The 25,454-nt window shown below is 33.1% G+C and overlaps 1 protein-coding gene across 1 annotated transcript; it reads left to right on the top strand.

The window, feature by feature from the left end:
- The first annotated feature begins 18,682 nt into the window (after positions 1–18,682).
- Positions 18,683–21,274, top strand: LOC140881274 (ethylene-responsive transcription factor ERF118-like). The gene is made up of 2 exons (XM_073286459.1): positions 18,683–19,462; positions 19,624–21,274. The coding sequence occupies exon 2, from the start codon at positions 19,859–19,861 to the stop codon at positions 20,963–20,965; it is 1,107 nt and encodes a 368-aa protein (XP_073142560.1). The 5' UTR covers positions 18,683–19,462; positions 19,624–19,858; the 3' UTR covers positions 20,966–21,274.
- The last annotated feature ends 4,180 nt before the right edge of the window (positions 21,275–25,454 follow it).

Raw genomic sequence — 25,454 nt, 5'->3', positions numbered from 1 at the left:
TTTGGAAGTGAATTTGAGTAGGCAGATGTTATGATGCACCCGGTGCATCATCTATCCTTGATTGGACACCCGGGTCCATTTCATTGTGGGTCCGGGTGTCCAATAAAGAACAGATATTGCACCGGGTGAAGATCACCGGTGTAGCATAACCCGGGTAATTTGAGTATAATAGTTGCGTTCGATTATGCTTTAAAAAAAGGGCAAGTAATTATATTATAAAAATATAGAAAGATCACAAATTATAATTATTAACAAATTGGGCCAACATATTTCACTCATTGACAACAATCATCGCGTTGAGTGTGGCAAGTAACCCTAAACTTCAGGAATCTGTCGGTTGACTATTTTTTTCGTAGTTGACTTTAGTTTTGTGGACACGAGTTTTCACTTTTCATCCATTATTCAACTCATTAATTTATCAAAATAATAAGTTCGTGACTTTATTTATTTAATTAATAAAAACGATAAGATAAGTATAAATTATTCAATCAACCGTTGTCTCAAACACCAAATATCATATAACATAAGTGGAGTAAGAGCTAACAAAATGAAAAATAACAACACTAATACAATTTTGACAAGTTTAGAGAACCAAAAAGTCGAGCAATACCATGTAGAGGATTAAAAATTTTAACCACTTAACGCCACCGAAAATTTCATGATTAAGTATTTAATGTTGAAATTTGTATTAGTATATGGAAAATTATTCTTACACCCCTATAATACAAAAGGGAAACGTGGTGAACCATCACCATTAACAGGCTTGTATATAAGTATTATATTTCAAACTAGCAGAATCAAAGGCGGAACCAGGATCAAAAATATTTGAGGCTGACTCTGTCTCATATTAGACAATAATATGTGTAAATAGTTAGTTAAAATCGAATCGAACTTTCTAATATCAAATTAAACAATTTTTTTTTTTTGATAAAACGAATCGATCAAACTTTACTACAAAAACCAAAGTTAAAATCAAATCAAAAAGTCTGTTATTCCAATCAATAATCAAATTAAGCGATCTTTTTTAAAATATTTTTTTAAAAAAAATTCAAGTTTTACTTTTAAAAATGTAGTTAAAAATTGATTATATAAATTTAAAATTTATTTATTATAAAATATATTTTCAATTCTAGTTCTATTATCCAATAAAATTTTATTAAAAAAATTTATCAATATTAATTTCTATATAAATTATATTTGTTCGGCAAAACAAATTATTATATTGAAATCCAAAACCGAAGCGACCTAACTAATATATTTAAAATCTAATACCGAACTTCTGAATAAATTGAACTGATTTTTCATATTAGTTCAACGTGGTGGGTTATTTCGATTGAAATTTATATTTTTTGTTCACCCTATACTGTAATTCATGATATATGTCCATCACATGTCAATATATGTCAATTGATTATTTTTTCCAAAATTCGCACAATAGTTTTTAGGGTAAAAATCCACACTAGAAAAATTTATTATATCATAAGTCAATATTATCGTAATTAAATATTCGACATAATTTTAAAATTGTTGAATTTATCTCAAAATTGCATAATTTCAAAACTCACAACAGTAAACAAACCAAAAGATGTAATGAAGTGTTCTGATTTAAATTTTTTTTTTTGCATGAGGCTGAAATTTCTTTAATTTCGTAAATTAAAACTAATAAAAAAATGGATTGGGTTGGACTGTAGGGGTGCAAACGAATCGAACTGGTTCGTGAGCTTTACGAGTCCGCTCGATAAATATTTGATTCGTATTCGAGCTTATCGATCTCGAGCCGAATTCGAATATGTTCGAACTTTTTTTCGAGCCGAGTTCGAGCCAAAATTATTATGTTCGATAGTTCATGAATAGTTCGCGATTCTTAATATTTAATTAATATAATATAATTATATAATAAATATATATGCATTTTGAACCTTTTCGAACATCTCGAGCTTTTCGAACCATAATATCCGAACTATAGTTCACGAATAAGTTCGAATGTTTCGAGCCGAACTCGAATTTCATTTCGAGCCGAGATCGAGCCAAAATATTTGAAATTATTGAGCTTCGAATCGAGCTCGAACTCGAATATACTTTTATCGAGCCGAATTCGAGCTTTAAAATTTTATCATTATTCGGCTCGATTCGGTTCGTTTGCACCCCTAGGCTGGAGCACATCTTAACCCAATAAAAGATTAGTAAATATAGAAATAAATAATGTTAAGGGTGAGGCCCATTAAAGAATCTCACATCGAATGTTTGAAGAAAGAAGAATGAAGGATCTACTATAAATAGAGCTCCCTTATTTCAGCTATTGTATCTCATTCTTCTCTTTTGTATTGACAGTAGAGAAGAAAATAAAGAGTAGAAAAAAAGAGTTGTTCTTTTTTTTCGGTGATCTCTTGTGTGAGTTAGAGAAATATTTTCTCGGTAATACTCGAGACTTGGGTGTGGAGAGATATAGTGTTTTGTATACACTTGTAATATTTCTCCGGTAATAAAGATTTGCAGCAGCTCCGTGGACGTAGCTTATATTGGGTGAACCACGTAAATATTTGGTGTTCTTGAAGATTATTTTATTCCGCAATTTCTATTTTCGTCATGTTCGCTTCGGTATAAACCACAACAACTGGTATCAGAGCTGTTACGGTGTTCGGGAGCCTTGGAGAAAAGATTTTTTGAAATTTTATTAAGGCAGGAGAAGCGATGGCCGGAAATAACGGATCGGGACCTGGAATCAATAAGTTCGATGGTACAGATTTCACGTTCTGACGGTTACAGATTAAAGACTATTTGTACAGCAAGAAGCTACATCAACCTCTATCCGGGGAGAAGCCAGAAAAGATGGAGGATGATGAGCGGGAGCTCCTTGACCGACAGGTGTTAGGTGTAATACGATTGACCCTAACAAAGAACGTGGCACACAACATGGCGGAGGCAAAAACCACGGAGGAGATGATGTCCATTTTGTCGGACATGTACGAGAAGCCATCAGCAAATAATAAAGTGTTCCTCATGAAAAAGTTATTCAACTTGAAGATGGAGGAAGGTGCTTCGGTGGCGGCACACATCAATGAATTCAACACGATTGTTTCTCAGCTAACATCGGTGGAAATCAAGTTTGATGATGAGATCCATGCACTTATTCTTTTGGCGTCTTTACCAAATGTTTGGGAGCCGATGCGGGCAGCGGTTAGTAATTCTGCTGGCAAAGGAAAATTATAATTCAATGATGTCAGAGATCGAATTCTTAGTGAAGAAGTTCGCAGGATGGATTCGGGAGAAGCAACATCATCGAGATTTGCTCTTAATCTCGAGAATAGAGGCAGAGGCAGGAGCAGCGAAAAAGGTTCTAACCGATGGCGTGGCAGATCCAAATCAAGAACTGGAAAAGACAAAAATACTTTTGAAAAGAAATTGAAGTGCTGGAGCTGTGGTAAAACTGGTCATATAAAAAAGGACTGCAAATCACCCAAGAATAATGCAAATGTTGTTACTGAGAATGTACATGATGCCTTAGTACTATCCATGGAAAGCCCGGTTGATTCTTGGGTTATGGATTCGGGAGCTTCGTTTCATACCACTAGTGATCGTGAGCTATTCAGTAATTACACCGTTGGTAATTACGAAAAAGTTTTCTTGGCTGATGGAAAACCTTTGGAAATAGCTGGTATGGGTGATGTCAGTTTGAAAATGTCAAACGGATCTATCTGGAAGCTCAACAAAGTGAGGCATGTACCAAAGTTGACCCAGAATCTAATCTCAGTGGGATAGCTCGATGACGAAGGCCATAAAGTGACCTTTGGTGATGGCTCTTGGAAAGTTAGTAAAGGGGCCATGATTATTGCTCGAGGAACAAAAATTGGAACTCTTTATATGACTTCCAGTTGTAGAGAAATGTTAGCAGCTGTGGATGCTGGAGCCAACTTAAGTCTATGGCATTGCAGACTTGGACATATAAGTGAGAAGGGAATGAAGATGCTGATATCGAAAGAAAAGCTACCAGAGTTAAAAATTGTCGAACACAAATTGCGTGAAAGTTGTGTTCTTGGAAAACAGAAAAGGGTGAGCTTTTCGAAAGGCGGTAGAGAACCAAAAGCAGCAAAGTTGGATTTGATTCATACTGATGTATGGGGACCATCTCATGTGACATCCCTTGGCGGCTCACGATATTATGTCACATTTATTGATGATTCGAGCAGGAAGGTTTGGGTTTATTTTTTAAAAAATAAATCTGATGTTTACGAAACCTTTAAGAGGTGGAAAGTCATGGTGGAAAATGAGATCAACTTAAAGGTAAAGTGCTTACGATCTGATAACGGAGGAGAATATGAAGATTTTGAGTTCAAGAAGTATTGTGCACAAAACGGGATCAAGATGGAGAAAACCATTCCTGATACACCTCAACAGAATGGTGTGGCTGAAAGAATGAACAGAACCCTGAATGGACTTGCCAGGAGCATGAGATTGCACGCAGGACTGCCGAAATCATTCTGGGCTGATGCAGTTAACACTTCAGCGTATCTGATCAACAAATGACCTTCGGTACCACTTGATTGCAGAATACCAGAGGAGGTCTGGAGCGGCAAAGGAGTAAACCTTTCGTTCTTGAAAGTGTTTGGTTGTCTCTCATATGTTCACATCGGTTCAGCCAGTAGAACAAAACTTGATCCGAAATCAAAGAAATATTTCTTTATTGGTTATGGAGATAATGATTTTGGTTATCGGTTCTGGGATGACCAAAATCGAAAGATCATTCGGAGCAGATATGTCATTTTCAATGAGCAAGTTTTGTACAAGGACAAGTCAGACATTGCAGCAGGAGATAAATGTCCTGAATTCCAGAAGTCAAATGAAGTGTCATTGATAGATATTCCTATGAATGAGTCGGAGGATAGTAAGCAAGAAGAAGAAACTGCACAAGAAGTTGATCCACAAACTCCGGTGATTGAACTCAGGAGATCATCAAGAACAATCAGACCACCTCAGAAATACTCCCCTGCACTTCATTATATTTTGCTGACAGATAAAGGTGAACCAGAGACCTTTGATGAAGCGATGCAAAATGATGATTCAATCAAGTGGGAGTTAGCCATGAAAGACGAGATGGATTCACTGTCATCCAATCAGACTTGGGAGTTAACAGAACTTCCGAAAGACAAAAAGGCATTACACAACAAGTGGGTGTACCGGATCAAAGAAGAAGTTGATGGTAGCAAGCGGTACAAGGCGAGACTTGTTGTGAAAGGTTTTCAACAGCGGGAAGGCGTTGATTATACCGAGATTTTCTCTCCAGTGGTAAAGTTAACCTCTATCAGAACTGTACTTGGACTAGTGGCTAAGGAAGACTTACATCTGGAGCAGTTGGATGTAAAGATGGCGTTTCTTCATGGTGACTTGGATGAAGAAATTTATATGAAGCAGCCACGGGGATTTGAAGTACGAGGAAAGGAGAAAATGGTATGCAAACTTCAGAAGAGCTTGTACGGTCTCAAACAAGCTCCAAGACAGTGGTACAAGAAGTTTGATGGATTCATGAATAACAACGGTTTCCTGAGGTGTCAGGCGGATCACTGTTGTTATATGAAGAAGATTAATGGTTCTTATATCATTCTACTGCTATATGTGGATGACATGTTGATAGCAAGATCGTGTCTGGTGGAGATTGATAAACTCAAGAGAGAATTATCAAAAGAATTTGCAATGAAGGATTTGGGTGCTGCAAAGCAAATCCTTGGAATGAGGATCTCAAAAGATCGGGTGAACGGAGTCTTGAAGTTATCTCAGGCAGAATACGTGAAAAAGGTGCTTAGCAGATTCAACATGGATGAAGCTAAACCAGTTAGTATTCCTTTGGCTAGTCATTTCAAACTAACCAAAGTCCAATCACCATCGACGGAGCTGGAGCATGCTTATATGAATAAGATTCCTTATGCCTCTGCTGTCGGAAGCCTCATGTATGCAATGGTGTGCACCAGACCAGACATAGCACATGCAGTAGGAGTTGTGAGCAGGTTTATGAGCAATCCGTGAAAACAACACTGGAAATCAGTGAAGTGAATTCTCATATACTTGAAAGGTACTGTTGATTTATCTCTATGCTTCAGGAGGACTAATCAAGACTTACAAGGATATGTCGATGCCGACATGGGTGGTGACTTAGATGGCAGAAAGAGTACTACTGGATATGTGTTCACATTGGGTGGTACGGCAGTAAGTTGGGTGTCCAAGTTGCAAAAGATTGTTGCACTTTCGACTACTGAAGGTGAGTACGTTGCAGTCACGGAAGCAAACAAAGAGATGATTTGGTTGAGATCATTCTTTGAAGAGTTGTGTGACGTCCGGGGCTGAAGAGGCAGGGAGTGATCGTCGGTGCCAAGAGGTTGCACGGACAATGAGCGGCTTCTGGTAGGCTTCTAGGCGGAGGGAGACATGAATGAACCGATCCCGTGCCGGAATGAGAGGGATTCTGAAACTGTGTAGGTATGAAACTACATGGTTGAGGAGGACTTAAAAGATTTCATATGTACTATTCATATCAAGAAGGTGCATCTTTTTTTCGGAAGCTCATCACATAAGAACTCCAAAGTTAAGCGTGCTTGACTTGGGGCAATTATAGGATGGGTGACCTCCTGGGAAATTTTCCAGGGTGCGTGTGAGTGAGGACATAAGCACGCTGAAAAGACCCGTCTTGATACAGTGGAGCGTTTCAAATGATATCAAAGCCGACCTCTCTTAGTACGGTATGGTTCGGGGACGAACCAAACGGAAGCTGGTGGGCATGTGACACCCGGGGCTGAAGAGGCAGGGAGTGATCGCCGGTGCCAAGAGGTTGCACGGACAATGAGCGGCTTCTGATAGGCTTCTAGGCGGAGGGAGATATGAATGAACCGATCCCGTGCCGGAATGAGATGGATTCTGAGACTGTGTAGGTATGGAACTATATGGTTGAGGAGGATTTAAAAGATTTCATATGTACTATTCATATCAAAAAGGTGCATCTTCTTTTCGAAAGCTCTTCACATAAGAACTTCAAAGTTAAGCGTGCTTGACTTGGGGCAATTATAGGATGGGTGACCTCCTTGAAAGTTTTCCAGGGTGCGTGTGAGTGAGGACATAAGCACGCTGAAAAGACCCGTCTTGATATAGTGGAGCGTTTCAAGTTGGGTCAAAAGCTTGAGGATAGCACATTACACTGTGACAGTCAGATTGCTATTCATTTGGCAAAGAATCATGTTTATCATGCTAGGACGAAGCATATACAGGTTCGGTACCATTTTATCAGATCAGTTTTGGAAGATGGAATCTTGATGCTTGAGAAGATTTCTGGAAGTTGGAAGATGGAATCTTGATGCTTGAGAAGATTTCTGGAAGTAAAAATCCAGCTGATATGTTCACAAAGGCGGTGACCACTGACAAACTGAAGTTGTGTTCGACTTCAGTTGGATTGCAAGTATAAGCAAGGAGGGATGAGTTGCTGCATTGACTGTGTGAAGCCATGTGAAGCCCATTAAAGAATCCCACATCGAATGTTTGAAGAAAAAAGAATGAAGGATCTACTATAAATAGAGCTCCCTTATTTCATGTATTGTATCTCATTCTTCTCTTTTGTATTGACAGTAGATAAGAAAATAAAGAGTAGAAAAAAAAGAGTTGTTCTTTTTTTCGGTGATCTTTTGTGTGAGTTAGAGAAATATTTTCTCGGTAATACTCGAAGCTTGGGTGTGGAGAGATATAGTGTTTTGTATACACTTGTAATATTTCTTCGGTAATAAATATTTGCAGCAGCTCCGTGGACGTAGCCTATATTGGGTGAACCACGTAAATCGTTGGTATTCTTGAAGATTATTTTATTCCGCAATTTCTATTTTCGTCATGTTCACTTCGGTATAAACCACAACAAATAAGGCCCAGACTGCATTATATAATTTTATATATTATTATTAAACAAAAATGATTATTACTTTTTTCGGCCATAAGCATGTCAGTTATTTTAGTTGTCAAAGCGTAACTTTGCTTTGGTATGCCAAAGCAGTTATTGTAAGAGTGTTTATGTAATGAGTAAGATTATATGTCAATTACAGCACATGTATACTATATTCTATAATCAGGTGTATTAATTATGTTCACAAAGAAGATAACATATAATTAATTGATCTTAATACAAAAGGGTATGAGACGAATGGCGGTTGCTTTGGCATGACCCGGGAAATTGGCGGGAAAACTGTTGCGTTTTGGCGGCAAGAGCCACCTCTTCTCCTGCTGTCTCCACACCAATTATCTCGTATATGTCGTCATTTGCTTGGGTAATAAAATAAAAAAATATTTCATTCAAAAATTAGACATATATCGATTGGGAGTTGATATTTACATTTTATTTTTTGTTATTTGCATTTCATTTATGAATAAATTTTCACTCCACTTTACACATAAAATGGAGTGTAAATAACACAAAATAAAGTTTAAATATCAACTCTCATATCGATTTAAAATGTACATGTAGGATAAAAAAATTTTAATATTTGGAAATGCCCATCATATTAAAAAATATTTCCATCAAAATAAATAAAAAAATATTTCATTCAAAAATTTGGAAATTTGGAATTGACTTTGTGATTTTTAATTTATGATTTATACCAATAATTGTAATATTTAATAATAATAATAATAATATATGATTCAACAAATTATAACATTATTTAATTTAGATATTTGAATGGTCGTACAACAGACATGATAAAAAATAAAATAAATAAACTTTTATGATATAATAATTTATAAGTTATCCTATTTTTTTTAAAAAAAAGATAAATTTACAAAAACGCAAAATGTTTTAATTTTGTTAAATTAATATATATGTATATATAGATTAATTTAAATTTTAAAACAAATGAAATTTATTTCCATCAATAAATTAAAAAATATTTCAAATTAAAGTTATTATTTATTTCAAATAATTTTTACTTCAAATAAATTAATAAAAAATACAAACCCATGTAATTGTATGAAAAGAATTACAAATATCAAATAAAAGTCCTGCGAAAAGTCTATAAAAAATTAATGGAAGTTGATTTATAAATTCGTGAGATTCTATAAAAGTCAATAAAAACACATCAACTCCACACAAGTCTATCATTCTAAGGGCATTGGCATTGGTGGATTTTAATCCACGTTAATGCACCATCCATGTCTTCAAAACCCGTGGGGTCCACATGCCAAATATTAATTATATTAAAATTTTCAATTATTAACACACACTCACATTCATTTAATTTCAACACTCATTATTAATGGGTCTCACCGTCTACTTATTGTTTCAAAAAAATGAGAAATAATGTGTTAATTGGAATGAATTCCGTGGTGACATGTCAATTGATCTGGTCACTCATATTGATACATTAATTGGTATTAATAACATCAAATAATGTGTCAATGTAGATGCTCTAAGAAGTCATTAAAAGTCATTAAAACTCTAGATTGAATACAAGTTTCAAATCAACTTTTTTCTTCTAGTTAATTGAAATCTATTTTAATTCATATAACTAATGTGTAAATAACTAAGTTATGGATTTAAGATTTATTTATGTTTTATTTTTAATAATAAAATTATAATCGAAATCTATATATTTGAAATATTCTCATCTAACCCAACTTTACGTATGGTATATGTAGTGTTACAACCGAGAAAGTGAACAAGAAATCTACATCCAACCAAATTTGCGTAAAAAACATAATATATAATGTTAATTTATACAAAATACTGTCGAAAAAGACCAAAACCAGATAAAAATCGAATGGAGAATAAAAAACCCAAAGCTGAAATCGAACGGATGCTATGAAGAAATGAGGTTGAAGCGGCCTATATATACGGATTTTGTTACATTTTTATGAAAACCGTAGCTATATATTTAACGAAGATGTACATGAGATCTGTAGCAAAAAAAAATACTTAAATGGTTCAATTTTCATTAGTTATTATTTAATTTATGAGTTTGCAACCATTAATTAAAATCGTTGCTAAATAAGGACACGGTTTTCCTAATAAGAAAGTTTAGAGAACCGTCAATATTTTAGGTATGATTTAACTTTACTGTTGTATTTAAACGTTGCAACGGTTTCTGTAAAAACGTTGTTGTTTGCAGTTTACAATTTACTAAAGTTTACATAAATCCATTGATAATACATATATTAATATTTTTATATCGTTTCTGCTATGACCAAAATGTTTGTTTTTGGTAGTGCAAACAAACTCAAGGAGAAAAAAAGAATTTGCATAAACCTTGGTAATATTATCAGTGTCTGCCATGAAATAGTTGAAATGTTAATGGCTAATAAATCGAGAGTACGTACATTTTGTTATCTAATTTCTATCAAGGTTTCAATTGTCAAAATAAATAATCTTATGTAATATATTTCAATACACCGATTGTTTTTTTTTTTTTTGGGTAAAAAGGAAAGAGTTCGACTGGTCTAAATAACAATATTTCCCTTGATACAATTAATTTAAATAATAAATCGAAGGTATCTGTATTTCAAATCCATATCCGACAATAATAAATTAGAGTAGGTCTATTGTAATATAGTTTCACATATCTTTTTTGGTAAGACGGATCAACGCTACACATATTTAACATAAAAAATAATATTTTCTCATGTGTGACCTAAATATGATATTTATCTCATAATATTGAATCGTAAGATTGTCTAACAAGAGTTTTGTGCATAAATTAATTGTGATTTTCACTTTGTCCCAATTATATAATTCTCATTTTTACTTATACCAAATATATAGATATGCACCATATTTAACAATATTCTGTCCACTCTTTGTTAATAAATAATACCATATTTAATTTGAGTCCTGTGATAACTATTTGTTGGAAAGTAAATCATTCATAAAATCAATCATTGAATAAAATTACTGGAAAGATATTTGTATAATTTATATATTTCAATGAATTTTTAATGTGTGTGGAAAAAAACACTTACGAGTAAATATCAAAATCCATATTTAACTACCTTTCTTAGTATTGTGATGCCATGTTATTTGGAAACTAATTAATTATTGTTGGTAATTGTGAATGCATAAAAATAGGTTATATATTTACTGCTTCGCAAAACATTTTTTTTTTGTTGGAGAAGAAGGATGAAAAAGAAAGCAAATATATATATTTTTTTTTTGTTGGGGTGGGAGGGGGGAAGGTTTGGAAAATCAACTTTCTTCATATTTTGTACGCCATTTCCAAAAAAACATGGTTCTTTAATTTTTTTATTTGAGAGAAAATATTTCTTTCCAAAGTTCTCAATATAATATATTTCCATTGAAAAGGAAAATAAAATATATATCTGATTTTATGAAAACTAAAAACACACATTCAAAAAATAAACATATCAATTAATATTAACATCTGTTTATTAATATTATATGAGAATAAAACAGTAATAAATTAATGTGGGCTCGTATGCCAACAAAATCCAAGGTCATCAGCTCCTGACCCGCGTCACGTGACCTCGGGAACCCAACAAAGATTGGATGACCACGTGACCCAGTGATATCACTAAATGCCCACCAAACTATTTTATTATTCTTGAAATAATTACTATTTTTTTTTAGTAGACAATAATTACAAAATTGTTATTGAAAATTTAAGTTATGCATATTTTTTTATATTGAATCTGATGCACAATTTTTATTTCATAAATAAAAAATATCGTACTGTCGTCTCTCTTCAGCTTTCAATCTCAAATAATTCTTCATTATTATCTAAACCTCTGAATTTTTTTAGATGATTTAAAACTCATTAATTTAATTAACACAATGCGCTTATTAAAAATTTATTTATTTTAAAATTTCTCAAATACGAGTAGATAACAACAAATTGAAAATAATATTAAATTTATCTATATTATCTATTAAAAGTTTCATTTTTACAAGAGATGTTTCACATTATCACATATCATATCTATCATCTATATCTATATATTAAGTGAGAAGGTTTTATGGTCTCTTGATATGGTATGTCAATTTATTATGAAAAATGCTAATTAATAAGTAGTGTAAATCAAGGCGTACACGGAGGTGTACATCTAGCATTACTCATTAATTATACCTATATCTATACCTATTTATTAAGTGAGAACCTCTTAGAAAAACCAACTTGTCTCTTGGTATGACCTCAATTTAAATTTCAAATTATTAGAAAAATAATGTTGGAAAATAGCCAATGTAAATATATAATTCATGCTTTTTAATTATTTTTCATATACTTGTGAATAATATTTAACCAAGAAACATTTATTTTTTTCATAAGTATATTAGATTTTTTTCCAAAATTAATTTTAATAAAATTTTTCGTCACACACAACGGGTGTGCAAATACGCTAGTCTATATATTAAGTGAGAAGGTTTTATGGTCTCTTGATATGGTATGCCAATTCATTATGAAAAATGCTAATTAATAAGTAGTGTAAATCAAGGCGTACATCGAGGTGTACATCTAGCATTACACATTAATTATACCTATATATTAAAGTAAGACAGCTTTATGGTCTGTTGGTATGGTATGTCAATAAATTAAAAATTAAAAAAAAATTGTTCCCTCCACTATTTCAATTTTTTTCCTACCATTATGATTTAATTTTTTTATTTAATATACAATACAATCATTTTAATTGAAAATTTTAATTGAAATATAATTTTATTATAAAAAAAAATTATTTAGCAAGTCGCTAGTACTATTATTACGCGAGAGATTTTTAGTTGGTCTCTTGGTATGTCAAAACTATAAAAAATATTAATAACAAACACACACATCATAAACCGCTTCTCTCCACTATAATTATATCTTTTTTTCATTTAATTATTTCTATTTAATATATAGTACAATCATTTTATTTATTTATTTTCAAATTTCAAATTATTTGAAATAATTAATGGAGCAAGAAATATCTAATAGAAGAAATGATATTTTATCTAATTCTTATGGTTACTATTCTTAACAAAAAAAAATTATTTTTAGTGCTATAAATTTATTAGATTTTTTTATTGAAATTAAGTATGATAAAAAAAAATGTTGTCGATGTGTGTGCAAATATACTATTTATATTATAAGTCGATCACAATCAACATTTATGGTAGAAAATAACACTATTAACATAAAAATCGAGTTAAAAATGGAAAAAATTATTTTCCATGAATCGGTTTACCCACGTGACGGTTTTTGTGAACTTATAATATATGATATACTTATACTAAATATTTTTGGGTCATATATAAAATTACAAAAATATTAATTTTATTTAGTTAAAACTGTGATAAAATCTACATTCATGATCGATTACTGAAGATTGATAATATTTTCTTTTAACTTTATGTTTACTTTAAATTTTTTAGAAAAGATGATATTATTATTAATATAAATATTATCGTATATATTTTTAAAAATTATGGTAAAATTTCTAAATATTTCACACAATCACTATTATTTACATTTACCAAAAAAATGCATAAATGATTTAAATAAATAAATTATTTGAATTCTGATCCCATTTTTGGGTCAATGGACACTGTTCCTTGGGGTCCAAGGTTTGGAGTGGCACAACCGTGAATAAGAAACAAATAAGCCCAAAATGGGTAAAGCAAAAATGAGCTGTAATCAGTTATCGAGTTTCGGCAGGTCTCCGAATTCATTGTCTGCTTTTCGACCAACAAGTAATGCGGACCCAATCCCAAACTCTAATGTGCCATGTGACATCACTCTCCGCCACAAGCCAAATTTTATTGGTACGTTGCATAGACGCACAACAGTTGCGGCTACAACAACACACCGAAAGCTAGAGAATCTGTTACCAACCAATGGCGCATTGCCTCCCATTCACAAAAAAAAAAATATAATATATATATAATAATAATAATAATAATAATAATAATAATAATAATAATAATAATAATAATAATAATAATAATAGTATATTGGGGGATTGTATTTATTTATTTATTAAATAAATAAAAATGGTATTTATTAATAATAATTATATTATATTGTATTATTTAAAAAATAAATTAAATAAGCAAACAATACGTGGGCATGAACGGTAATATATATTCATTGTATATATCTATTTTTATATTTTGGGGTGGTTTTTCGGTATACCGTAACAAAAATATCGATACGAAAAAAATTTATGTCGATACCGATACCGAAATTTTGGTATGAAAAAAATTAATATTGATACCGTATAGATATCTAAAAAAATTCGATAAACCGAAAAAAAATCTGTATATTGAAAAAATTTCGGTACGATATCGATATAATTCGGTATTTTGTACGGTATGTCAGCCCTAATTATATTATAATAATTGAGATACTCATAAAAATCGCTTATGTGTGAAAATCATCTTTTGTTTTCACTTTTTCCCCTCTTTTACTTTTTTTTTGTTATCTATAATTACATTTCGTACCCACAACCCCACTAAAAACTTCTCGCTCACTCAACATTTCAGATGAAATAACTCATCTTTAAACACACGTGAAGCGTGTGCATTTTTCATTAGTTAAAATAAAGGTGTAAAAGGTCTTGTTGGTGAAGTCTAGATCAAAACATGCGAGAACTGATTCGTGTTTTTTAGAAGCTCTTCTAAACGCTATCTAAAAAAGAGTGATCGATTTATTTATAATTTATATATAATTAAAATATCTTATTCAAAATTTAAATTATTAAATATCATTTATAGTTATTTAAATTTTTAAATATTTAATTGATCACACCATTCTGAAATTAACATAAAAAACTTTATATATATATATATATATATATATATACATGTATCTTTTTTGTTTGAACCCATGCATACATGCATCGAAACTTTTAAACATTTAATTCATGATGTCATTTTTAAATCAACAAAAACATTAATTAACAAATACAATTATATATACGGATGCATCGCGAGCAAAAAAAACTAGTTTTGATAAATTTTTTGAGACATCCTATATAATCTTCACAATCAGTTTAATTCATGATCACTTATAAAAATATTTTATTTTTTATGTTATATTCCAATTCGATGTTTTATTTTTGAAACTTTGAAAAAAGCTTTGCTGGAAACATTTATTTATTTAATTGCTACCAAATAAACATAAATAATATTAAATGCACTAAAAATTATACTCAATGCTCAAGTTCCATCGGTGTGCGGGCAGTTTCATTACACAAAATTACTTGTACTCTAAAAAAAAAAAGAAGACCATTTCTCCGCATATTTACACAAACAGTGCATATGATGTTTTTTCTTAAAAAAAATCATTTAATGCTCACATTAATAATCCCTTATTGTATATTTCTTCGTCCTTTATTTAAAAACGATAGTATTTTCAGGTAAAATAAAATACTATCTCTGTCTCAATTATATTTCCATGTTTTCTCTTTTGTTTGTATCAAATATATAGTCATATATCATATTTAGTAATATTGTTTTACACTTATTTACTAATATACCGATTAACTGTACCTTGAAAATTGTGCAATCATTTTTAATACATTAAATAAGTATAAAATAGGAAGTTTATATAAAATTTAATTTTCCAACAAATTTTTCTTAATCTGTGTAAAAACAGAATAGAATAATATAATCGGGACGGAGAGAATATCAATTTCACCAAATTAATCGACTATATAAATTATTAATTTTTTTAATTGCTAACAAATAAACATAAATAATATTAAATGCACAAAAAATTATACTCAATGCTCAAGTCTCATCGGTTGTGCGAACAGTTTCATTACACAAGATTACTTGTACTCTAAAAAAAAGAAGACCATTTCTCCGCATATTTACACAAACAGTGCATATGATGTTTTTTCTTAAAATCATTTAATGCTCACATTAATAATCGGTTATTGTATTTTTCTTCGTCTTTTATTTAAAATCGATAGTATTTTTCAGGTAAAATAAAATGCTCACTCTGTCTCAATTATATTGTCCATGTTTTATTTTTTGTTTGTATCAAATATATAGTCATGTACCATATTTAGTAATATTTTTTTACACTTATTTACTAATATACCGATTAACTGTACCTTAAAAATTGTGCAATCATTTTCTAATACATTAAATAGGTATAAAATAGGAAGTTTATATAAAATTTAATTTCCCAACAAATTTTTCTTAATCTGTGTAAAAACAGAATAAGATAATATAATTGGGATGAAGAGAATATCAATTTCACAAAATTAATCGACTATATAAATTATTATGTTTGTTGAATCGGGGACACTGAGGGAAATTATTTTATGTTTGTTGAATCGGGGACACTGAGGGAAATTATGACTTTGTAAACACAGATGATTGTGGTTGTGGGAAATGTGGCAACATTATCTATATTTAGACCTGGCCAAGGGTCGGGTCAAATTTTGACCCGACCCGAAACCGACACGTTGTCAACGGGCCGGTTAAACGGGTCAACGGGTTTGACCCGGAATCGTGATCGGACTGGCTACTGGCCTGTCTGGTCACGGTTTTTCTTTACGATACACGTCGACCCAGCGGTTCTGACCCGGGTCCAAACCGGCGCGTTGGCCCGGGTCAACCCGGCGGGTCGGTCTATTTTTAAAGAATATATTTATTATTTTGTTAAAATTTTAAATAATATATTTAATACCTACACATGTTGGATTTGAACCCAAGACCGACTGATATTGAGACATCACCCTTGCCACTAGGCCAATAGATCATTTGATATTAAAATGTGATTGAAAATAATTAATGTAATATACTAGACCAATAGATCATTTGACATTAAAATGTGATTTAAAATAATTAAATGTAATAAATTTTGTATATAAGATGTTTAAATTGAAATGTAATAGATTTTTTATTGAGATAGATATAGTTTTTAATATAAGATGTTGAAAGTTGAAATATAATATATTTTTTATTGAATAAATGTAATAATTTTTTTATTGAGATATATATAATTTTTAATATAATAAATGTAATATATTTTTTATTTAATAAATATAATATACTTTTTTTATTGAGATATATATAATTTTTAATATAAAATGTTGAAAGTTGAAATGTCATATATTTTTTATTGAATAAATGTATTATTAGAAGATGTTAAAAGTTTAAATGTATATATTTTTATTTAATAAATTTATATAGTTTTTATTGAGATAATGAAATATTTGATAGAGTTTTTAAAAGTTTAATTGTAAATTTTTTTTAAAAAAATTAATTTTTTTAAAATAAGGGTTGAATCGGAACCGGAACCAGAACCGGCAGTTAACCGGACCCGGATCGGAACTGTCGGTTCACCAACCCGGACCGGAACCGGCCAAGGGCGGGCCGATTAAGGGTTGGTAAAATACCAACCCGGACCAAAACCGGCCCGTGGCCAGGTCTATCTGTATTTAAAGATAAATATCACGGATTTTATCATTCTAAGATCACATGCGGCCTTTGTTCCTTGACTTCGTCCCTCGCGAGTAATAGCAAAACAACATTTTTTATGCAAGTGTGTGCAAGTGTTTAAGGAAGAATACAAGGGAACTTGGAGAATGTTTTTGTATTTGCTTTCAAACTTGGTGAGTTACAAATGATGGATGTGCACCCTTTTATAGTAGTACTTTCTACAATGGATGACTAGGATCACTTTGATCCAACGATGGAGATTAACACTCCAAAAGCTTCTATAATCTACACAATTCTATATCTTTCCTAGTATATGAGTCTATACAAGTCATGTATATACACAATCAGTTTAATTCATGATCACTTCTAAAAATATTTTATTTTTTATGTTATATTCCTTATTCGATGTTTTATGTTTGAAACTTTAAAAAAAACTTTGTTGGAAACATTTATTTATTTAATTGCTACCAAATAAACATAAATACTCCCTCCGTTCCAAATACATTGTCTTATTTTATTTTTCACACAAATTAAGAAAAATTTATTGGGAAAGTAAATTTTATATAAACTTTATATTTTATCCCTATTTAATGTATTAAAAAATGATTGCACAATTTTCAAGGTGTAGTTAATAAGGATATATTAGTAAAGAAGTGTAAAAAAATATTACTAAATATGATATATGACTATATATTTGAGACAAATAAAAAAAGAAACGTGGACAATATAATTGGGACGGAGGAAGTAATATTTAATGCATTAAAAATTATACTCATTTTAAAAAAATAAAAAATATATTATAATTACACAAACAGTGCATACGATGTTTTTTCTAAAAAAAATCATTTAATGCTCACATTAATAAGTTGTTATTGTATTTTTCTTCGTCCTTTATTTAAAATAAATAGTGTTTTTAGATAAAATCAAAATATCAGTTTCACAAAATTAACCAACTATATAAATTTTTGTGTTTGTTCAATCGGGAACACCGAGGGAATTTATGAGTTTGTAAACACACAAATGATTGTGATTGTGGGAATTGTGGCAGCATTATCTGCATTTAAAGATAAAGCTCAAAATCTCGTGAAATTTATAGAAAATCTTGAACTGTATTTAAAAAAGCAAACATATTTTATGAATCTAATCCCTTTTTTACGCTAGAAGCACCGAAGAAACGAATTCTTGAAAATCTCATCTCATGGTATAAATATACCATTTTACACACGAGTACGTCCTTTTTTCAATGGTCATTTTTGACTGAAGATAGAAAAGTAGAGGAAGGGGCAAAAGAAAAGTAAGACAAAAAAAAATTAAAAAAAATTCAGGATGTATGTTTGCAATGTTTCGTTTCATCTTTTGTTTTAGATTTTCGACGCAACGCATGATGTCTATGTGTGTTTGTGTGCGTCTTTTTTTTTTTTTTTGGGTATTTTTTTTTTATTTTTTTCTACTGAGATCTGCTTTTATGGGCAGTCAATGGTGGTTGTTGCGAAATTAAAGAAAAAAACCAATTTGTTATTTAATAGTCCACGTTTTGCAATGTACATATACACAGCGAGAAGCCGTAGCACTAGTAGAATTTTTCACACCCTTTTTCGATAGTGGTAGAAGAGGTCTATGTCACTGGTTTTTCTGCTGAGATTTCGATAACACCATACCCTGATCTTTGTCATTTTGTACTCCGGAAAAGAATTTTATAGCCATAGATTTCTAATCCCTTTTCTGCACTCTCTGGATCGGATTTTCTTTTTAATTAAATTTTTTTTTGTTGCTCTTATAAATAGGTGTTTCTGATCCTTTTTTTCGTTTCTTTTGTGGGTTGTTTTTATCAAGAGATTGAGCAGAAGAGGAAGGGGTTGATTGAGATAAGGGGGTTAGGAGTGAGAGATTTATGTCGGCAGGCTCTGATTTGGCTGTTGTGTTTGGGGCTCCATTGAAGCTGGGTTTCTCATCGGTTTCTTCTTCATCTGCTCACTGCATGCGAAAATCTCTCTGCTGCAAACTCCAGCAGAGCGCCCGCTTTTTCTTCCCGACTGTTTCGATGCGTTTGAGGCCCAAAAGGTATAAATCTTTCGTCCCAAAACCCTCCTGGGGGTTTTGGTTCTTGAATTTGTATTATGTTTGAGGTGATTTATGGTTGTTTTTGGGGTTTTCAAGCGCTGATCTGAAATGGGTTTGTGTTGATTTTTATTTTTGTGGGCTTTTTTGTGATTGTGTTGCAGGACTTGTTCCGGAGTTGAGTGTTTTGGAGGTTATCACATAAATCGGCTATTTCATCTCTTTTTGTTCTTCAGAGGTTTTCTTACTTAAGAAAACTCCTTGATTTAAGTCCTTTGTTTTGCTTGAGTCCAGTTATCGTTTGCCTATTGTTGTTTTTTTGGCTTTAGTTTGTTTTCTTACAAGTTTTGAGGGTATTCTTTATTGAGGGGTTATTTAGTGATTTGGAGTAAGGTAAAAATGCCAGAGCCTCCGAAAGCAATTTCATCGAATCATGAAGCTGTAATGAGAAAGTCGAGGAGTAAGTTTGAACCCATCGGACGGATGAGGAAAGTCGTGATTGTTTGTGATGACCCGGATGCTACGGACTCATCTGATGACGAGGGAGCCAGTAAGACTAAGGTTAAGAGGTTTATTCGCGAAGTCTGTTTCCCTGTTGAGGACTCTAATCAAGTGGTGAAAGTCGATGAATCGGAGGGTTCAGTTCGAGATGGTCACTATGGGGAGAAGAGGAACCCCAAGAAGATACGAGCTGACCCGCTAATTGAGACAAAGTCTAGTACGACGACTGGAAAATATAGAGGTGTTCGCCAGCGGAAATGGGGGAAATGGGCTGCGGAAATCCGTGATCCCGTTAAGCAAAAACGAGTCTGGTTAGGGACTTACAGTACTGCTGAGGAGGCGTCGAGAGCATATGAAAATAAGCGATTGGAATTCGAGGCTTTGGCTACCAACGCGGAATTTCCGATGCACAAGAGTTTGGATGATGCTAACAATGAAACTGTATGCTCTATGGTGGTATCTAAGAATTGCGAGGACCAGAAATCAAATGATTCTGGTCCTTGTGTGTCTGAAAACGACTCTGTTGCGAGTTCTGTGTTTCTGGTCTCCCACACATCACCATCTTCCGTGCTTGAATTGGATTCCTTGGGCTCAGGCTCAGGAGTCAACCTTGAAAATGAGGATAGAATAGTTAATGTCATACCTGTGGATGAAAATGTTTCAGAGAAGAAGTTAGAGGTCTCTGGTGATGGTGGATTAGGGGACGATGATTTGATGTCGCTGGCACATATGGGTGCGGATATGGACTTGGATTTTGAGCTCGCTTCGTTCATGGAGTTTGATGACTTCGCCCCACCATTGGACGACTTCCTTGGTGATTTGGATGATCTTCCCATTTGTGGGTTCGATGATGGTGATCGCGCCGCCCCATTGCCGGATTTTGACTTCGATTTTGACCTCGAGGCTTGCAATGAAGCCCTTGCTTGGATCGATGATGTGACTACCCCGATGAATGGGGCACCACCGATGATGAATGGTGCACCCCTCAATATAGCATGCCCTTAAGTTTTGCAGCTATTAGGACCGTTATCTTTATTATATGTGTTGGTATCTCTTGAGCTTAATTTAAGAAGAGTCTTCTCTCAAGTATCGGACAACTTTTTCTTGAGAGGTTTTTTGAATAATGAGTCTATTTATTTTGTTTATTAAGGGAGATTTTGTATCGGACTCTTGTTGAAGAGTTTGAAGAATCCTTTGGGTTTTCTTGTGCAATTAGAGCAGTCCAAAGGTTTTTTTAAACTTGAAAGTCTTTATTAAGAGTTTTTATGTCTGAATTTGAGATATTATGAATTATCAAGTTTTGTCATTATCACATATACTCGACCATTTGTTCCTATCTATCTTATCTATTTCGTGTGATGATGGTTACGTTTAGAAATTGGATCGAGATGTGCATGTTTTGTATTTTGGCGTGTAAAGGTTTTTAATTTTGAAAGATTATGATATACATAATCTTCTATTTCTTTCATAAACAAATTTTTGGCGATAGATAGATATAACCAAGCACAATCAAATTTATAAAACATATTTCAAAAAAATAAATCTATAAAACTAATTTATTAGCATATGCTCGAAATATAATGAGCAAGGCCTACATGTATGTGAGCGTCAATTGGGAATTAGGTAACAAAAATAATCCAAATCAACTTGAGGAGTTATGTTGTTTTGGCCTTTGGGCTTGGGGAGTTATGAACAAATTTATGTACAACAGGTGAAGGGATTTTTTTCAATTTTTTTTTTTTTGTCATTATATACAACACATAAAGGATATGTGAGGAATTTCTTTAGCTAAACAATGAGTACATGTGATTTCAACTAGAGATGATAATATGTGGGTTTCCATGCAAAACCCTTCCCCAACTCAGTCAAATGAGTTTCAAGAATTACAAGTCAAGAGAAGGTAACGGGTTTAAGTGTACCGCAAATAATATATGTATATTTATATAATTTATATTTATATATATAGATAATGTTTGTATACATATAATTTTATATGTATATTATTTTTTTCATATATATATATATAGACATTATGTTGTATATTATATATATATATACATATTATATATAGAAATGTCAAAACGAACTAGCGGGGTTTGCCTCACATAACCCGTCGCAACTTGTAAGAGTGGGTGCCCAGTGAGCCAACTGTGTGGCTATGGGCTTTGTTGACTCTTTGTATAAACAATCTTTTGTTTAATATTATTTACACTTTTATGGCAATGACTTTATATTACTTCATATTGTTATATTGTGATATACTATTGTTGTTTTGATAAAGACCTTGAATATACTATAGTGTATGTAAGATGTGGTAGAACATGGAGATGTCTATCATGAAATACATCTTATAGTCACTGTATATTCTAAAACCGTTCCTAGTCGATTGAGCCGTCCGATAATAAGGATAAGGATCGCTCGAGTTTGAGACTAGCATTTGCGATGCGGAGTACCACGTTTCATTGGTAGGGAACATGGAGATGTTCGAAGCATGCAAATGGATATTCATAGGATGAATAGTCGAACTACCCTATCCGGACTTTCCAAGTGGTTATCACTTATCGAGTGGATAAAGTCCGCGGTTTTGGTTGTACACCATTAGTCCTTACGACTTGAAACATCATGGAGACTCTATATGCTAGTACTGTGCTTTGACTCGTTTACCGACTCTGAGGGGGTCATCAGGTGTCGAGATTGGGTACAGTTACGACACATATAGGAGTCAATGCATTGTTGTCAAGGATTCACCACATACTTGCGAGTGTGGATATCCTATGCGATCTGAGGAGATATTAGTGTGACAAATCTCTGGCCAGAGTACTTGATGTGGTTTAAGAAATGGTTTCTTAGTAGCACATGCGATGTCACTAATTTGATCTTCAAGATGTATTGCATAGTTATCGAATCTTGAGCGACTCTCGATATACCAATGGTTGTTGATTCGATCGGGATATATGGATGAAGGGACCGTACTGTACGTTAACCAAAATCTACTGGTTCTTGTAGGCACTATCAGTGATACCTAGGGAATCATGGGGCGATGTTGCTAGGCGCTTTACCATGATTCGTTGGGCAAGTCGGAAAGTGTTGTTCCGAGTCACAAGGAGTTGTGAGCCCACGGCTAGCTGTATCCCTGAACCATTGAGGGTCACACAGTGTAATGGAGTTTTAATCCCCGTTGAGATAGTTAAATTTAAAGAGTTAAATTTAATGAACTAAGGAGTTGGACTTCTTAAATAAGAGTAAGGGAGTAGGATTTCCTAAAATGACATAGGGATGGACATTTTTGGAAACCACTGAATTCGGATTCAGGAAAATTTATTTTGACTTTAAAACGTGCAGAAATGGTTTCTGTGCACATTGGTGAAATCGTTTCATCAATCGGAGTCACGATGAATTTTATATTAATTTCTGAACAAGTGGGCTTTGCTTGTCGGGCCCCAGCTTATGACTAATGGGCCCTAAGGTGTTAGTGGCCTGCATTATAAATAAGTTATTTCAGTACAGAAATTACACACAACAGGTCATTATTTTTGAGAGCAATTTTCGAAAAACCCTACCCTCTCTCTCAAACATATTTCGGCCGCCCCCCTTCACTCTGCCCGAGAAATTCCGGTCTGTGATTTTGAATTGCAGTCAGGAATAACGAATCAAATTCGTGTATTCTCTTCGCAGAAAACTTCTGATAGATTTTCTAGTGCAATCTATCAGAGGGATTAAACCTCTGTTCGTGGACCTGATTGAAGGCGTTCATCGGTTCCAGGGAGAGACAACAAGAGCAGAATTGTTCTGTTGGTGTCCATTAATCTCGTTGCGAGATTTGAGGTAAAATTTATTTAATTGTTATTTAAATTTTACACACACAATAATTCAATCGTTGTATGGTTGATACCCACACCATGGAATCGTTCCATGAGAAAATTTTTAAACTTCCGCTGCACCGGGTATCAATCGTAATTGGTCTGGGAACTCGCCAGTTTTCCAACAGTGGTATCAGAGCCAGGTTGCTCAGATCAATCGATTGAATTAATCAATTGTACAAAATTTTTGAGTCTCGGTTTTTGAAACAAAATAAATATTTTAAATAAAAAAAATTTTTTTTTTTTTCGGGGCAAAACTCGGGCAGCGATTGGATCGCTGCCCGGTGGGGCAGCAATTGTTGCTGCCCCGGGCGGCGCACGGCGCCGCCCAAAGGGGGCGCACGGCGCCGCCCAAGGCGGCGACCGTCGCCGCCTAGGGCGGCGCACGGCGCCGCCCAGGGCAGCGCTGTGCGCTGCCCAGCGCAGCGCTGGGCGCTGCGCAGGGCAGCGCTCGGCGCTGCCCAGGGGCGGCGCTCGGCGCCGCCCAGGGCAGCGCACGGCGCCGCCCAGGGGCGGCGCCAGGCGCTGCCCTAAGGGGGCAGCCGGGCTGCCCCTGGCCCGCGCCCCGGGTGCGGGCCAACCCGGGAGTGTCCCGGGTGGCCCGCGGGAAAAATTAATTTTTAATATTTTTATTAATTTTAATATTTAAAATTTTATTTTTGGTCCGGTCAAAAATTGTTTTTGATTGGTTCACGAGATTTCGGATCGAATTGTTCGAGTCCGTAAATTTTAAAATTGATTTTGGATAAATTTGAATTTTTGGAAAATTTTAATATTTTATCCGTAAATTGAATTTTGAAATCAATTATTTTGGTACAATTGATGATAAGATATGATCTTATGATATATTAGATAAAATATGATTTTATTTGTAAAATTGGATTTTATAGATAAAATATGATTTTATTTGATATGGAGATAAAATATGATTTTATATGTGAAATGTGATTTTATATATAAAATATGATTTTATCTTGTTTAAATTTGAATTGCCACAGCATGTTATCCAATAAATTAATTTTGAATTAAATGTTATTGGATAAGGATGATCGATTGCCATGACCAATTTTGTAGGTGTATGTTAGGAATTTACATTTTGTCTTTATTGTTGTTGGTTTTATTAATGGGCCTGGTTTATGGCCCGATATGAATGTCATATGTAATAAAAGTGGGCTTGGTTTATAGCCCGTTCCCACCCCCTAAAAATGTATCCCCTACTTGTCATTGTTATTTATTGTAAATACATTAGATTTAGTGGGAGATCAAGATTTGAAGATGGTGGGCCCAGCAGACAATGAAGACTGAAGAAATGTAAATTGGAAGCATATGTAATAGGATTGCATTTGCATACTGCATATTACCTAGGATTGGACTAAGACCCGTGATTGGCAACCACGGGTCAATTAGAAATGGAATCGATCATCCTATATAATATGTGATATTATGATTGTATGCATGTTTAGACATAAATTGCGTGAATCCGGCAATGCATGCAATAAATTAAATATGATGAGACAAATATTTTTATAAATAAAATCCCTCATTTTAAATATGATTTAAAATTTATATCAAGATAAATAAAGGAAATTTAAATATTGTTTAAATGTTCCTACCTTCCATCAACGGTCAATGTA

The sequence above is a fragment of the Henckelia pumila genome, chromosome 1 (assembly GCF_033568475.1).
Source record: "Henckelia pumila isolate YLH828 chromosome 1, ASM3356847v2, whole genome shotgun sequence".
Lineage (NCBI taxonomy): Eukaryota > Viridiplantae > Streptophyta > Magnoliopsida > Lamiales > Gesneriaceae > Henckelia > Henckelia pumila.
The sequence above is the reverse complement of the archived record's forward strand: the minus strand, read 5'-3'. Positions and strand labels throughout refer to the sequence as shown.